This window comes from Protomyctophum parallelum (genome assembly GCF_964188405.1).
Source record: "Protomyctophum parallelum genome assembly, chromosome: 3".
Taxonomy (NCBI): Eukaryota; Metazoa; Chordata; class Actinopteri; order Myctophiformes; family Myctophidae; genus Protomyctophum; species Protomyctophum parallelum.
Genome location: NC_139698.1, coordinates 5606690 through 5624072, shown reverse-complemented (window position 1 = coordinate 5624072; position 17383 = coordinate 5606690). Strand labels below are relative to the sequence as shown.

The 17383-nt window shown below is 42.0% G+C and overlaps 1 protein-coding gene across 1 annotated transcript in view; it reads left to right on the top strand.

The window, feature by feature from the left end:
* Positions 1-1741: 1741 nt before the first annotated feature.
* Positions 1742-17383, top strand: part of LOC310855970 (nuclear receptor ROR-alpha A-like) — a gene marked incomplete at its 3' end in the record, with an annotated part of 48608 nt that continues 32966 nt past the window's right edge. Inside the window, exons 1-6 of the mRNA XM_083761186.1 lie at positions 1742-2041; positions 3632-3768; positions 5348-5439; positions 6442-6604; positions 7923-8039; positions 11206-11330. Of these exons, the coding sequence (XP_083617312.1) occupies positions 1943-2041; positions 3632-3768; positions 5348-5439; positions 6442-6604; positions 7923-8039; positions 11206-11330 (733 nt within the window). The 5' untranslated portion in view covers positions 1742-1942. The remainder of the gene's footprint in view (positions 2042-3631; positions 3769-5347; positions 5440-6441; positions 6605-7922; positions 8040-11205; positions 11331-17383) is intronic.

Below are 17383 nucleotides of genomic sequence, written 5' to 3'. Positions count from 1 at the left end.
GCCCTCCTGTGTAGTACTCCTGTCCTGGCTGCCCCGGACTTCCATCAACCCTTCAAGCTGGAGGTGGACGCGAGTGGCAGTGGGGCTGGAGCGGTCCTATTACAAGAAGATGTATCAGGTACTGACCATCCCGTATGCTATTACTCCAAAAAGTTTAATCCGGCTCAAAACAACTACAGTACCATTGAAAAGGAGACCCTTGCGTTGCTCCTAGCGGTTCAATTCTTTGAAGTATATGTGGGATCCAGTTCTTTACCTGTAACGGTCTACACGGACCACAATCCTTTGGTCTTTTTGAAACAAATGAGAAATTCGAATCAACGGCTTATGCGATGGTCATTACTGGTACAGGATTTCAATTTACAAATTTGTCACAAGAAGGGAGCTGATAATGTCTTGGCAGATGCTCTTTCTCGTGTTTACTTCCCGGAGTGACGCAACTTCCTCTTTTGGGGGAGGAAGTTCTGTTTTGTGGGGGGGGTGTTACGGACCACGGTCCTTTTGATTATTTGTTATTTGCTTAAGTATAATTATTATTTATAGTGGCTATTAAATTAGGATAATAATTATAAGTTTGGTATTTGTTATTATGTTTTGGGGCATGTAACAAGTTGTATTTCTTTTACTGCAGTACTCAAGTGAATTGACAGACATGGCTGTGAGTGACAGGTCTCTGATTGGACCTGCCCCCCTCTGGTCCTTATTGGTTTTCCCTGACAACCCCAGTTTCCTGTTGGCTGGGCACTCTTCCTGTTGTTCTATAAAAGCTCAGTTGAACTTGACTTCACCAGGGGACGACAGCGCTTCGGCAGCAGAGAATCGATCCCTCTTGTCCCCTCTTGTGCCTGCCTGTTTCTGATTTAGTTTGTTATTGTTTCTGGTTCATTGCCGTAAGTTATGATTTGTTTGTTTAGCCCAGTTTTCGTTAAGGTAATCTCTAAGTTGTTTATGAGTCTGTAAAACCCACTATTTATCCTTGTTAAAAGCCCGGTTCCTACTTCCACCATGTAGGAGTGCCAGGTCTTTTCCTTTTGATAATTTATTGTAATTTTGGTTAGTTAGGGTAGTTAGGGATTTAGAATTGTCTTTTGTTTAAATTCTGTTAGGGCCTTAGGTAGGGGTAAACTTTTGTTTTTTAGTTAGAGTCATTTTGTTAGAATAGCACCTGCACTCTGAAGCTAACTTATGGGAGAATTGTGAACCAGAATTGTATAAATTGTCTCTGCCACTGAAAGAAAAGGACTGCTACAAATAAATTGAAGTTCTTTTCACCCTGTCTCCTCTCAAATTGTGTCATGTCCCTTCACCCTAGACGAAGGTCCATAACAAGCTCACAAAACGGCACAACATTGAAACTAAATATAATGGCCCGACTTCTGCTATATTATATTCTGCAGATTTCTTTTTTCTTTTTACAATACATATTGTTCAAATATGAATATGATTATAATCATATCTGAACTGTGGGGACCTTTCAAAATATATATATATTTTGGAGGGTCCCCACAGTTCAGATATGATTATCCTGGAGGGTTTTGCCAGTTAAAAATATTAAAATGTTGGGGGGTCCTCACTTCAAACTGAAAAGTTTAACGGGAACCCTTGGTAATGGGTTGAAGTATTATGCTTTAAATACCTGACAATAAAAACAGAAAAGACTGCAAGGCATTCCCAACGAGGCAAAACAACACCCTATGTCCATGCAGGAAGTACACAATCACAATCACATGGGGCCGAGAGGATGAAAGTCATTCAAGGCAACAGAACAGAACAGACACATTTACACAACTACCGGTATATATATGTATTTATTAACGTAGTAAACATGTTCCATTCACACGGTTATAAACTTAATGTTTAACTAAACCATTAATTGACACGAACTCAAAGGAAGGGAAAACAAATAACTATATTAAATTAAGGAACAGATCAGTCAGTCATTATGAAGACTATGGCGAAATGCCTGTTTAGAATAGCACAGTTCTCTCTGTCCCAGCATCCTGTGTCATCTACCAACACTGTGTTTACGCGGACCATGGTGGTGAGTATTGTGACCATTATGATTATTAGTAGTATTATTTTATGTGATAATCTTACTCTGATATTGGACAGATATAGCCATGGTCTATTTGTCCACTGTCAGACTTAGACTTCAGGGTGTAGGCCTATTTCTGTTCATTTATCTGACTGACTGACTGACTGACTGACTGACTGATATAATTAATTCATTCATTCATTCATACATTCATTCATTCATTCATTCATACATACATACATTTAATTTGACAGATGATTATATGAATAACAATCACATTGGTTTGGTATAGCCTATTATAATGTGTGTGTGTGTGTGTGTGTGTGTGTGTGTGTGTGTGTGTGTGTGTGTGTGTGTGTGTGTGTGTGCAGGGGGATATACAAATATCAAATCAAAATGTAATGGTGGAAACCCTTATATAGACAGAATGTAATGCATACTTATAGCACAACAGACAGCATGATCACTATAGCAGTCAAGATGATCTGCTGTCTTTTCTCATAGCTTAATTATTATCTGAGTTGAAAACAATGCATGGGTATTGGTTCCACAGTTTGATCTCCTATAGGCTACTGAACATGACCAAATAAGGTCCTTCCTTCCTCCCTATGTGTACTTTGATACGAGACAGTGCATAGCGTTGATGGAAGCTATAGCGTAGTTGTTTCATTAAACCATTCTGAACGGGCACCCATTTTGGTGTTAGCATCATGCTATGCTTTAGCTATTGAAAAATAGCAGATCTACAAGCTCATATCGCGCCACCGAGTGGCGCGCTACGAGCTTGTAGGTCTGCTATTTTTGAAAAATCGAAGAAACGACTGACATTTTTAGAATCTGATCTCAGGTCAGAATGGGTTCATCAGACCAGTGTGTGTCCAGTGGAAACCTCGTATGAATCTGATCTCAGGTCAGAATGGGTTCATCAGACCAGTGTGTGTCCAGTGGAAACCTCGTATGAATCTGATCTCAGGTCAGAATGGGTTAAACCATGAAGACCTGAAGCCCACCACTCCACAAATGAGTCTTGTAAATATATATATAATAGCTGGTTTATGGTTAGCTGGAGCTCAATGTCATCCAGAATAAATGGTGAACCCTGATGAACTCTCCCTGTAATGTCCCTGAAACATCTGTCCATTCACCTTTCAGAACTGTGTGTGTGTGTGTGTGTGTGTGTGTGTGTGTGTGTGTGTGTGTGTGTGTGTGTGTGTGTGTGTGTGTGTGTGTGCCTGCCTGCGTGCGTGTGTGCGCCATTGTCTTCACCATGGCTCTAGTAATTTCTCCCACAGGCTGTGTGTGTGATGCTGTTGTTTACGTTGATGCTGCAGACCTGTTTGCCAGTTTTGTGTGTGTGTGTGTGTGTGTGTGTGTGTGTGTGTGTGTGTGTGTGTGTGTGTGTGTTAAACCAAGAACCCACTTTTTATATAATGTCATGTATTGCCATGCTTTCTGTTCTTGCTTAGTGTAAATCGCTCTGGATTAAGAGCGTCTGCTAAATGCCTAAATTGTAAAGTGTTTGTGTTTTTGTGTGTGTGTGTGTGTGCGTGTGCGCATGCGTGTGTGCGTGCGTGCGTGCGTGCGTGCATTGTCCAGTCGTTGCCCTGGCCCTTCTCGTTCCAGCCCAGGGACTTCAGCGAGCCTAACTCGTCGTGGGGGTCCGAGATGACCCGACTGTACCAGCACTACAACAGCCTGTGTGAGGAGGAGAAGACCCCCCACGGGGCGGAGAAGTAAGGGCCGATTCATACTCCTATTTTACCGCTGTTTCGGCGCTGTAGTGCCGAAATGATTTCGGCTCGTCAGAAGTTTTCAGTAGCACCGAAGAGCCGACTTTAGGACGGTACCCGCACCACCCGAACCTCAAATGAATTCACATTGTAGGCTCTACAGAGCCAAATGACGTCACATTGTAGGCTCTACGAGCCAAATTACGTCACATTGTAGGCTCTACAGAGCCAAATGACGTCACATTGTAGGCTCTACAGAGCCAAATGACATCACAGTGTAGGCTCTACAGAGCCAAATGACGTCACATTGTAGGCTCTACAGAGCCAAATGACGTCACATTGTAGGCTCTACGAGCCAAATGACGTCACATTGTAGGCTCTACAGAGCCAAATGACGTCACATTGTAGGCTCTACAGAGCCAAATGACATCACATTGTAGGCTCTACAGAGCCAAATGACGTCACATTGTAGGCTCTACGAGCCAAATGACGTCACATTGTAGGCTCTACAGAGCCAAATGACGTCACATTGTAGGCTCTACAGAGCCAAATGACGTCACATTGTAGGCTCTACAGAGCCAAATGACGTCACATTGTAGGCTCTACAGAGCCAAATGACGTCACATTGTAGGCTCTACGAGCCAAATGACGTCACATTGTAGGCTCTACAGAGCCAAATGACATCACATTGTAGGCTCTACAGAGCCAAATGACGTCACATTGTAGGCTCTACAGAGCCAAATGACGTCACATTGTAGGCTCTACAGAGCCAAATGACGTCACATTGTAGGCTCTACAGAGCCAAATGACGTCACATTGTAAATTACGTCACATTGTAGACTCTACAGAGCCAAATGACGTCACATTGTAGGCTCTACAGAGCCAAATGACGTCACATTGTAGGCTCTACAGAGCCAAACCGACTTTTATTCGGCTCTAAAATAGGAGTATGAATCGGCCCTAAGGCCGGACACAATGATTAATCCATTCTGCTTGTAGGTCTGCTATTTTTGAAAAATCTTGAAAATGTGTCGCAAATTTGGAATAGATATATATTATATATATAAACGTTTTTAACTCGAATCTTTGCTTCTGCTGGTCCCTGGATCAACATATTTTCAGATGGGGTCGGAGGACAATTACAGATCATTTTTGGGGTCCTTGACATGACATACTGAGATTGACATTTTTTTTATTCGACGTCAGGCCTAAATGGGTTAATCGCTATAATTCTTTTTCATAATCGTCAATCGTTTCCATGTTGAAAAATGTCTACAAGCTTACAACACGTCACTTTGTGAAGTGTGTTAACTGCTTGTATATATTTCAACAATTTCCGCTATTTTGTGCATTTCTTTTTGGAAAGAAAAAACATGTATCAGTGATTGAAGTGATTGAGTGAAGACTTAAGTTTAAGTAATTTGCCATATCTGACCAAGTGCTATTTGTGATTACGAAAGCCTTAAAGGGGCCAAACGGAAAAACAAATTGTAACGTTCCAAAAATGTTCAATGAAAAATAAAAAAAGTAATTGTTTGTGTGACTATTATTAATGGTCAAGTTAAATGTGTAATGTTTGCAGCCCTGCCCCCGATGAGGGCGCGGTGGAGAGGACCGGGGCGTCACCGTGGAGGAGGCTGCCCAGCTACAACCGGACCCTCAAGTACGTCCCAGGTATAAAACACCTCATGCTCCTCCTCGTTGCGTACGAAATGGGCCTCAACGTTTTCTTTGAAGTTTGAAGCCACGGCTATTTAGTTGAACAATCTTTCTACATCCAATGATTGCGTAGACTTCTTTACTGTGCACACTTAAAAGACCACTTCACCACTTTTCAACCTATCTTCATATAATAGGTCCTCACTAATAATCATGATAAATTGGCAAAATTATTTTCTACTCAGTCTGTGTCTCACAGGAGGGCTGTGGGCAGTTTAGAAACCGTCTTCCAGTGACATCATCATTAGGCAGATTTTTTTACAAAAATATTTAGATTTTCATTATCGTGAGAACGATGGCTTCCATTTTCGCATTGCAACTTTTCAGGACTAGAAAGCCTGCAGTTTCTATTATCTTGTATTCCCCATCGATGATGTCACTGGAAGACGGTTTCTAAACTGCCCACATCATGATTATTAGTGAGGACCAATTATATGAAGATAGGTTGAAAAGTGCTGCAGCAATGCAGATGTTTAACAATAGTGACCAGATTTGACTGAGAGCCTGCCATCACGCAAATTCCAGAGGAGAAAATCGTTTATTTTATTTTTCTAAAAGTTCTAAAATGGGTTAATGGCACACCTGCGTTGGCGAGTTCCATCGCCAACGCAGAAGTGCCATTAATGAAGGTAAAGCACGACTGTCGAGTTACCCTTAAAAAAACCCCCCACGTCAACTCAATTTCATTATAACATAAGATATTGGCTAAAATCACTTTAATGATTGTAGCCACAAAACCCAAAAGTGTTCAAAGAAAATTCTGCTATCCTACCAACCCAGTCTGCTCTGCTCTGAGAGAACAGCACAGCTATTTATATGTATGTTTTAATTAGGCTAATTAGATGTCAATCTTGCTTACTGTAAGGCGCTCAGGATTAAGAGTGTCTGCTAAATGTCTTAAATTGTAAATTGTGTGTGCGTGCGTGCGTGTGCATGCGTGTGCGTGCGTGCGTGCAGGTGGGGTGTACCTCAGTAAGATCGTCCAGTCCAAGGCGCGTCTCTTCACGCGCAACATCCGCGCTCCGGGGGCGGCGTTCGAGTACGTGATGTTCATCAACGACGCGGAGCACAGGTCTGTGTGCGTGTTCCAGGCCGGACACCTGCTGGAAGGACCCCCGGGGTGAGTGGGAGAGAGGAGCCTTGCCTTGCCGAGCCATGAGGCCCATAGGGCAGGAGCCTATCTCCTGTTTCTGTAGCCATGAGGCCCATAGGGCAGGAGCCTATCTCCTGTTTCTGTAGCCATGAGGCCCATAGGGCAGGAGCCTATCTCCTGTTTCTGTAGCCATGAGGCCCATAGGGCAGGAGCCTATCTCCTGTTTCTGTAGCCATGAGGCCCATAGGGCAGGAGCCTATCTCCTGTTTCTGTAGCCATGAGGCCCAGAGGACAGGAGCCTATCTCCTGTTTCTGTAGCCATGAGGCCCATAGGGCAGGAGCCTATCTCCTGTTTCTGTAGCCATGAGGCCCATAGGGCAGGAGCCTATCTCCTGTTTCTGTAGCCATGAGGCCCATAGGGCAGGAGCCTATCTCCTGTTTCTGTAGCCATGAGGCCCATAGGGCAGGAGCCTATCTCCTGTTTCTGTAGCCATGAGGCCCATAGGGCAGGAGCCTATCTCCTGTTTCTGTAGCGTGAGGCATCTTGATGTACAAGTACACCCCCTGGACATGACGCTAGTATGTCGCAGGGACTTATACCCCCAATCCAACCCTTGATGCTGAGTGTCAAGCAGGGAGGCATTGGGTCCCATTTTTATAGTCTTTGGTATGACCACAAGGCCACTGAGCTGGTAGGGGAGAGAGGACAGGAGACATTAATTAATTTAAATTAATTTTGTTGTATAAAAGCATATACGTATATGCGGACGTCTCTGACGTTTTATAACAAACCAAACCGTTTGAAAACTAATTGGAACTAATTGAGAGGTGACAGTAGACACCTTTACGAACACATTTGTGGAGAAAGCTAGTGGTGAGCATTTTGCTTTGCAGATTGGTGACACATTTGGCTAAACCTTCCCTAACAACTTGATTCCGTAGTCCCGGCTACAACATCAGAGTGCCGTGACTTCAAATCACCAGGGGTGCGGGGGAATCCCTTTTGGTGTTTTAACTAAGCATTATGTTATACTTTAGCTATTGAAAAATAGCAGATCTACAAGCTCGTAGGTCTGCTATTTTTGAAGAATCGTGAAAATGCGGCACACAAATCTTTGAATATATATTCTTTCAGAAGACTTTATTTTTGTTTAATTTCGACGGCGGGCCTAAATTGGTTAAATATTTTAGTTTTTAGTTCATCAAATCTCTCCTATACCGTACGAAACAATGTGAACGCAGAGAGGTCCGACGACAACAACAACAACAACTGAATCAGAATGATTCCATGGTACCATGTCGACCGATGATGATGATAATCCATGCATTGTGATTGCACTTCCAGACACGTCCACGGGGGGGCGATAGCCACCATGATTGACTCTGTGACGGGGACCCATGCCTCCTACATCTCTGGGCCTGGGCCCGTGATGACGGCCAACCTCAACATCAACTACCGCAGGTCTGTTATACCATGATATACCATGATTATAACATATACAACCTCAACTACCGCAGGTCTGTTATACCATGATATACCATGATTATAACATATACAACCTCAACTACCGCAGGTCTGTTATACCATGATATACCATGATTATAACATATACAACATCAACTATCGCAGGTCTGTTATACCATGATATACCATGATTATAACATATACAACCTCAACATCAACTACCGCAGGTCTGTTATACCATGATGTTATACAACCTCAACATCAACTACCGCAGGTCTGACTGATCACCATGATGTTATACCATGTTATACCATGATGTTATACCATGATGTTATACTACCTCAACATCAACTACCGCAGGTCTGACTCATCACCATGATGTTATACCATGTTATACCATGATGTTATACCATGATGTTATACTACCTCAACATCAACTACCGCAGGTCTGACTCATCACCATGATGTTATACCATGTTATACCATGATGTTATACCATGATGTTATACTACCTCAACATCAACTACCGCAGGTCTGACTCATCACCATGATGTTATACCATGTTATACCATGATGTTATACCATGTTATACCATGATGTTATACCATGTTATACCATGATGTTATACCATGATGTTATACCATGTTATACCATGATGTTATACCATGTTATACCATGATGTTATACCATGTTATACCATGATGTTATACCATGATGTTATACCATGTTATACCATGCTGTTATACCATGTTATACCATGATGTTATACCATGTTATACCATGATGTTATACCATGTTATACCATGATGTTATACTACATGATGTACTGTACTAGTGTTGATTGGTCTCACTGATCACCACGATGTTCTGTTACTGTACTAGTGGTGATTGGTCTCACTCATCACCATGATGTTCTGTTACTGTACTAGTGGTGATTGGTCTCACTGATCACCATGATGTTCTGTTACTGTACTAGTGGTGATTGGTCTCACTGATCACCATGATGTTCTGTTACTGTACTAGTGGTGATTGGTCTCACTGATCACCACGATGTTCTGTTACTGTACTAGTGGTGATTGGTCTCACTGATCACCACGATGTTCTGTTACTGTACTAGTGGTGATTGGTCTCACTCATCACCATGATGTTATACCATGTTATGCCATGATGTTATACTACATGATGTACTGTACTAGTGGTGATTGGTCTCACTGATCACCATGATGTTCTGTTACTGTACTAGTGTTGATTGGAGCAGAACTTTTGGATTTCAGTTTAACCCGATTTAGAGTTTATGATTTTTTTCTAAAATAGCAGACCTACAAGCTCGTAGGTTGAGGTTGTAGATCTGCTATTTTTCAATAGCTAAATTATAACAATGTTTAACACACCAAAAGGGGTTCCCGCCCAAAATGGGTTAAACTAGTCTTTTTTTATATATATATATTTTTTTTATCCCATGAGTTTGTAACCCATTTTTCACCCCTGTGTCAATTATCTAATGTGATCCTGGGCTCTACACACCCTCCACCAACCTAGTCCCCATATATGGGGGACAAGGGGAGACCAACCTAGTCCCCATATATGGGGGACAAGGGGAGACCAACCTAGTCCCCATATATGGGGGACAAGGGGAGACCAACCTAGTCCCCATATATGGGGGACAAGGGGAGACCAACCTAGTCCCCATATATGGGGGACAAGGGGAGACCAACCTAGTCCCCATATATGGGGGACAAGGGGAGAGCAACGGACTTGAACTCATGCTTCCTTCATGCCTGAGTGTCCAAGTTGCTCCTTTACACCTGACAGGGGGGAGTTTCCCTGGTTGGACTTTCCCCTCCATCAGGCGCCCCGGCTGGCCAGGGGGAGGCAGTTTAGAGACCAGGATTACTGCATGTTTTTTGTAAGGGTACCTACCCTAGGGGACACGGGGAGAACATGCAAACTCATGCAAAGCCACAGTCTTTTGAATAAAATTCTATTTAGTTTTAGTCACATGTGTTAGTCTAGTTTAAATCGTAAGCTTGGTTTTGTCAACAAATATGTATTTTTCCGGGGCTTTGATGCCATCAGAATGCCTGATTTTACACTTGGTTGCATATGCTGAGAATAGCCGATCTACAAGCTCACAACGCGTCGCAGCCCGTCACGTTGTGAGCTTGTAGATTGGCTATTTTCAGAGTGCAACACCCGAGCACAACTAAGAATAAAACCACTTTAGTTAGGGTTAGTTCTACTGGATCTTTTCTACACTAGTCCCTCCTTAGTTTAGTCTAGTTTATATTTGTTGACGAAAGTGTCAATATATTTAGTCTTAGTTTTAGTCATTGTAGCTTAGTTTTTATTTCATTTTTATTTTGTCTAGTTTATATTTGTTGACGAAAGTGTCAATATATTTAGTCTTAGTTTTAGTCATTGTAGCTTAGTTTTTATTTCATTTTTATTTTGTCTAGTTTATATTTGTTGACGAAAGTGTCAATATATTTAGTCTTAGTTTTAGTCATTGTAGCTTAGTTTTTATTTCATTTTTATTTTGTTTTCGTCAGTGAAAAAAGGCAGTCGACGGACATTTTTCGTCATAGTTTTAGTCGACGAAATCAACACAACTGTACACAACCTCAACACCAACTACCGCTGGTCTTACTGTATATTTCCACACCACATTGTATACTGTCAGGCAGAAACCTCTATATTATTTACATATTTTAACGTGTTGAATGCCCTACTTTGTCATTCTATGTCACACAAAAGATCTACAAGCTCAAAACGTGTTGCATCGCAAAGCATTTTGAGCCAGTTGCCCATGTATGATAATACACACAGGCTGTAAAGAAATTAACACGACATGAAACATAATGCGTTCAAACGTTCATGAAAAACACATTTAGAAAACATTGTCCTGTTCCGTTATTACAGTCCCGTCCCTCTGGGCAGCACGGTGCTCATCTATTGGTCTGTCTCTGTTCCGTTATCACAGCCCCGTCCCTCTGGGCAGCACGGTGCTCATCCATTGGTCTGTCTCTGTTCCGTTATCACAGCCCCGTCCCTCTGGGCAGCACGGTGCTCATCCATTGGTCTGTCTCTGTTCCGTTATCACAGCCCCGTCCCTCTGGGCAGCACAGTGCTCATCCATTGGTCTGTCTCTGTTCCGTTATCACAGCCCCGTCCCTCTGGGCAGCACGGTGCTCATCCACTCAGCTCTGGACAGGAAGGAAGGCAGGAAGACGTACCTGACGTGTCGAGTGACGAGCACCGACGAGTCCAAGATACACACTGAAGCTACAGGTATATACACACGCACGCACACACACACACACACACACACACACACACACACACACACACACACACACACACACACACACACACACACACACACACACACACACACACACTGTAGAATGACCACACTGAAGCTACAGGTAATACAACACACGCTTCAATTCAAATGAGCTTTATTGGCATGAGACAACTTATGTTAGCATTGCCAAAGCAAGAGTCAAAATGTAATAAAAAACTGTTGAAAATGGGGAAAGTATATACAGTTGGGGTACCGCATTGTGTGAACTGAGCTGTCACATTGCATCGTTATATACATGTTATGTATACAGGGTATAAAGCTTTTTCAAACTAATCTTTTGCAGTCATTTTGGGACAAATAGCAGCATTTTCTCCTCAAAACTATTTAAATAGAATACAAAAGAATAAAGCCTGAAATGTAAAATGTAGCAGCTCTGTTTACAATATGTACAATATAGGTCTATAGCAGGGATGGGCATCTTTGACGATGGAGAGGGCCACTATATTTCCACACTCACTCCAGAGAGCCACATTGCTGTCGTAGCAAAAATAGCAGATCTACAAGCTCAAAACGCGTCGCAGTGCGACGCGTTTTGAGCTTGTAGATCTGCTATTTTTGCTATAGTCGAATTGAAATCTTCAATTTCTTTGCAATTTTTTTTATTTGAATCCTGAAAATTAACATTTTTATGTAATTTCAAATGCCTTTAATTATACTTGTGTTGAGCAATGAGCTACTAATTTAGACTGAAGTAATTAAAGCGGGTCATGTTTGCATGTTGTGGAATAGTAAACAGCTGAAACCAACATTATATCAGTATTCTGACATTAACCTGGGGGCCACATTAAGTGAAGGTGGGGGCCGCATGGCATGTGGCCCCCGGGCCACCAGTTGCACATGTATGGTCTATAAGGTCTACTCGATACAGGTAGTAAGTCCTTATTTAAGCCCTAACCACACCAAAGGGCCACCGTACAACTCCTCGGGTCCAAACGGTTGCAAGGAGTTAACGCTAAAAGCGTCTGGACCCTTTGGTGTGGTTTGGGGCCATTGACTGCCAATGCGTTGAATCACTAGAGGTCAACGTGGGTCAACGAGCAACAAGACATATGTGTCCCAGTCCAGTGATTTGAACCACAAGTCGCCAACTCTGTTATGTCACTATAGAACGAAATACATTATTTTTTTCTTTTTTTGTGGTTTTCGTTTTTAGCCACATTAAAACAGTTTGACTGCTGAAAACGATTTACCAGACTTTTAATCAACCCCCCTTCACTGCCGAGATTGTTGTATTACCTTTAGAGCATACGCTGAATTATTTGGGCTTTTAATCCGCGAAAATCGAGCGAAAAAAGCTTCCTCTGTCTGTTATGAACGATCGCACCACCCGCCATCTTGGTACACCCGGAAGACGCAGCACAGGACCCTCCTCAATGAGGCGTTGCACCCCATTCGTTTGCATTGGCCTCAATTTCCCAGAAGCCCTAGCAGCCCACAGCATGTGACGATTTCCGGTTTCCTCATCAAAACAGATGCACCTACTCTCTTTCTCCGCGGCGAAGAAGGATTTTCTATTTATTGTTTACATTACGGCGGATTAAACACATGAAACAAAAGTCGCGTATGTCCGATATGGCAGCGACATTAACCTGGAGTAATCCATTCCCAGCACGGAAACTGTTTTAACACAGTTGGAATGTTAAAGAATGTTTTTATTCCATCAGAAAGTCGCTTTAGTGTCATTAAGTCGTTCTAATTGCTTAAACATGTCACTATGTGTAATGTTTTAACGATTGGATTAACCAATGCTAACAAATGCTAACCAGAAAATAGAGCTTTCCTCTTTAAAGTATGGAAATTCCGCTAAAATTCCGCTTTTTGTACACAATCGTTTTTGAAGATAATACTAGTCTTTTACTAACTGGCTAACAGAAATAGCAGAGAAAGAAGTATTAACCATCGTATTCTCCAATTTGACATTTCTGGTTCAACAAGTTTCAAATGGTCATATCTTCTTCATTTCCCCCCCCCAATTTCAATGAGCAATACATCATATGAAAGGTTACAGTGTGCAGTTTCATAATATGTAAAGAACTGAAAAATGACCATGGCCCCCTTGTATATTAAATCACTGGCACTGGTCACATATCTCACCGCAGGGACAACGCTAAAACCGACCGTTTTGTCTGCCCTCTCTGTGTCCTCTGTGTTTTAGGACTGTTCTTGACCATTCTGTCTGTCCTCATGTCTCTGTTTTAGGACAGTTCTTGACCATTCTGTCTGTCATCTCTGTGTCCTCATGTCTCTGCTTTAGGACTGTTCCTGTCCATCAGCGTTGGACATCTCCTCCGATGAAGACACATCGCACGCTTTCACTTCTAGTGATTTTCACTAGTCGCCTAGTTTACTAGTCGACTAGTTGTTTAACTAGGCCTACCTGTTATGTATTTATTTTTTATTTTTATATATATATATAATATTTGTACATTTAAAAACGGTGTACATAACTATAATTTAGCTGATCTTGAGGCCTACAAAAACGGGGGAAAAACAAAAAACTTTTTTTTCTTTTAATCAACTAATCAACTAGTACTAACAAAGTCGACTAGTGGATTTACTAGTCGACTAGTTGCTTAAAGCCTTAATGCACGCATGCACGCGCACACACACACATGCACACGCTGTGGCAGCCAGAACCAACCCACTCATTAACACTCCAGTCCAGCCAACTGCCTGCCTGACAAAAGATTTTATGTTTTTTTTTCCATTTCCATTTTCCACCAATGACGTGCAGTATCGTAGGCTGTAGTGTATATTATGAGTCAACCTGCACATCGGGAGCAATTAGGGGTTCAGAGTCTTTTGCTCAAGGACACTTCGATCGACACTATAAACTCTGGGCGAGCCCACAGGGATCGAACTGGGACATCTGGCCGCTCTACCGGCCAGCTCAACCCCTGAGCCACTGCCGCTCCCTCGAAGACCTTTTGAACTTACACAGGAGAAACAAGTTCAAGGTCTTCAACAAGTAGTACTCTCTTTGAGACCGCTGTAACTCGTTTACTATAGATTATAGGATATGAGCTGATATTGCAAACAGTGCCTTGGAACTATCATTTATACTCCATAGTATACGGTATTATAGCCCTGAGACTGGGAGGCCAGGGTTCGATCCACGGCCCGGGTCATACCAAAGACTGTAAAAATGGGACCCAGTGCCTCCCTGCTTGGCACTCAGCATCAAGGGTTGGGATTGGGGGGTCAGTCCCTGGTGCGACATACTAGATCATGTCCAGGGGGTGTGCTTGTACATCAAGCTGCCTCACTGAGATAGGCTCCTGCCCCCTATGGGCCTCATGGTAGACACTAACTGAGATAGGCTCCTAACTTGTCGAGAAGTCCGTAAGACCCCCCCCCCCCATGCAAAAGCCTGCATTTGGACGCGTAGTTAATCATCTTGTAGAGAAGGTATTTTCTTTTACCAAGGAAGGCTGAAGGCCCTCCAGGCCAAAGCCTGCTTTGTCTTTTAGCGTCCTCAAATGTCCCAACTCGTTCAGCCGCGCCCCTCGTCTCTTTTCCCACTAGGAAGTAGGCTTTTTTGTTTATCCCATTCCTGACCTGAGATCAGATTCATACGAGGTTTCCACTGGACACACACACTGGTCTGATTAACCCATTCTGACCTGAGATCAAATTCTAAAAAATGTCAGTCGTTTTTTCGATTTTTCAAAAATAGCAGACCTACAAGCTCGTAGCGCGCCACTCGGTGGCGCGCTATGAGCTTGTAGATCTGCTATTTTTTCAATAGCTAAAGCATAACATGACGCTAACACCAAAATGGGTGCCCGTTCAGAATGGGTTATTGTTGTTTTTTCATATCAGGAGTCGGTGGTTCTGGCTCTGCAGCAATGCGTGTAAGTTAGTGCCATTCTCTTTCTTCCTTCCCTGACATTTGAAGCGGGAAGCTGCTGCTTACAGTTTTGTTGGATTTTGCCAACGTATATAGGCCTACTACTGTACATTAAACAGCAAAGCAACATATATTTATATTTACCTCATTGTTTCCATACAGTATACTTCCCTCAAACGCAGTTTAAATTCACAGCTGTACACATGCTGTATGTCGAAACACAGGACTATTTATATTGAGATTATTTGTTATATTTACTTTATTTATTGTATTTAATTTATAAACAGTGTTGGTGACTCTATAAGAAGTGTTTAGGTGGGAACGTGCTCATACATTGCCATGTAAATTATAAATACATAATGCGTCATTATTTTGCTGCCTTTTGTAAAGTCTTGCTCAACAGGCTGATGGACAGAGTACTCTAACCTAGTACTGTAGTCAAAGTACAGATACCTCTGCCTGGTGAAATATGACTACAGTACAGTACTGCTGTCTAATTTCTACTTGAGTAAAAGTACTGGAGTACTTGCTTTAAAAAAATAAAATAAGAAGAAGACGGCAAATTCCAAATTTGATTTTCTTTTTAATTTCATTTTTTTCCTTCCTACATTTAAGAATATAGCCAATTAAAAATGTAACCCCTTTTTTCTCCCCAATGTAGTCGTTATACCAATTGATTTATACCAAAACATTTATTTTAGTCTATTATTATTATTATTATTATTATTATTAGTAACACTCCCCACTGACCGGTGCCCCCCAGCCTAGTACAGTGACAGTACAGTGACAAATATCCCTCTTCCCCACGATAATAGTGAAAACAGCCGATCTACAAGAGTGCATTCATGGGTGTTGAACTCTACGGTCTTGGGCTAACTGTACAGCTGACAGTATATATAATGTTGTGTTTGTCTGTTACTCAACATTACCAGTAACTGAGAATCAGACGGTAAGCCATTGTGTTTTCTTGATGTGTCAATTAATTAAACTTTGTTCGGTAAAAAGAGGATGGAACGTCGTTCTGTTTTTTTTAGACGATTGTGTTCTTGGCAGTGTTGTTTTTGACAGCAAATTTCTATTTTAGTTTTTTGTCATAGTCTCTTGAATAGTTTTCACTTAGTTTTAGTCACATCTTAGTCAACTGGAATGTATTAGTGTTAGTCTAGTTTTAGTCGACTAAATGTCATAAGATTTTAGTTGACTAAATCTACATGTGATTTAGTCGACTAAAATGTATTTTGGCGGGCCTTGTAGCCGTCATAATAACTGATTTTACACTTGCTGAAAATAGCCGATCTACAAGCTCACAGCTCTCAGCTTGTAGATCGGCTATTTTCAGCATGCAACCAAGTGTAAAATGACTTATACTGGATCTGTTGTCCACTAGTCCCTTCCTAACATTTTAGTGTAGTTTTTATTTGTTGACGAAATTGTCAGTATATTTAGTCTTAGTTTTAGTCACCATAGCATAGTTTTCATTTAGTTTCCATTTAGTTTTGTTCAGTGGAAAAAGGTAGTCGACGAACATTTTTCGTCTTAGTTTTAGTCGACGAAAACAACACTGGTTTTTGGGCAGAAACCGTGCATCATATCGAGTCCTTTAGTTAGTAGTTTCATAAATTAACACCCTATTTTGTTCTTTGTTGTGACAGTGTGTGGCGTCATTTGGCTCTGTAGAGCCTACAATGTGATGACATTTGGCTCTGTAGAGCCTACAATGTGACGTCATTTGGCTCTGTAGAGCCTACAATGTGATGTCATTTGGCTCTGTAGAGCCTACAATGTGATGTCATTTGGCTCTGTAGAGCCTACAATGTGACGTCATTTGGCTCTGTAGAGCCTACAATGTGATGTCATTTGGCTCTGTAGAGCCTACAACAATGTGACGTCATTTGGCTCTGTAGAGCCTACAATGTGACGTCATTTGGCTCTGTAGAGCCTACAATGTGACGTCATTTGGCTCTGTAGAGCCTACAATGTGACGTCATTTGGCTCTGTAGAGCCTACAATGTGACGTCATTTGGCTCTGTAGAGCCTACAATGTGACGTCATTTGGCTCTGTAGAGCCTACAATGTGACGTCATTTGGCTCTGTAGAGCCTACAATGTGACGTCATTTGGCTCTGTA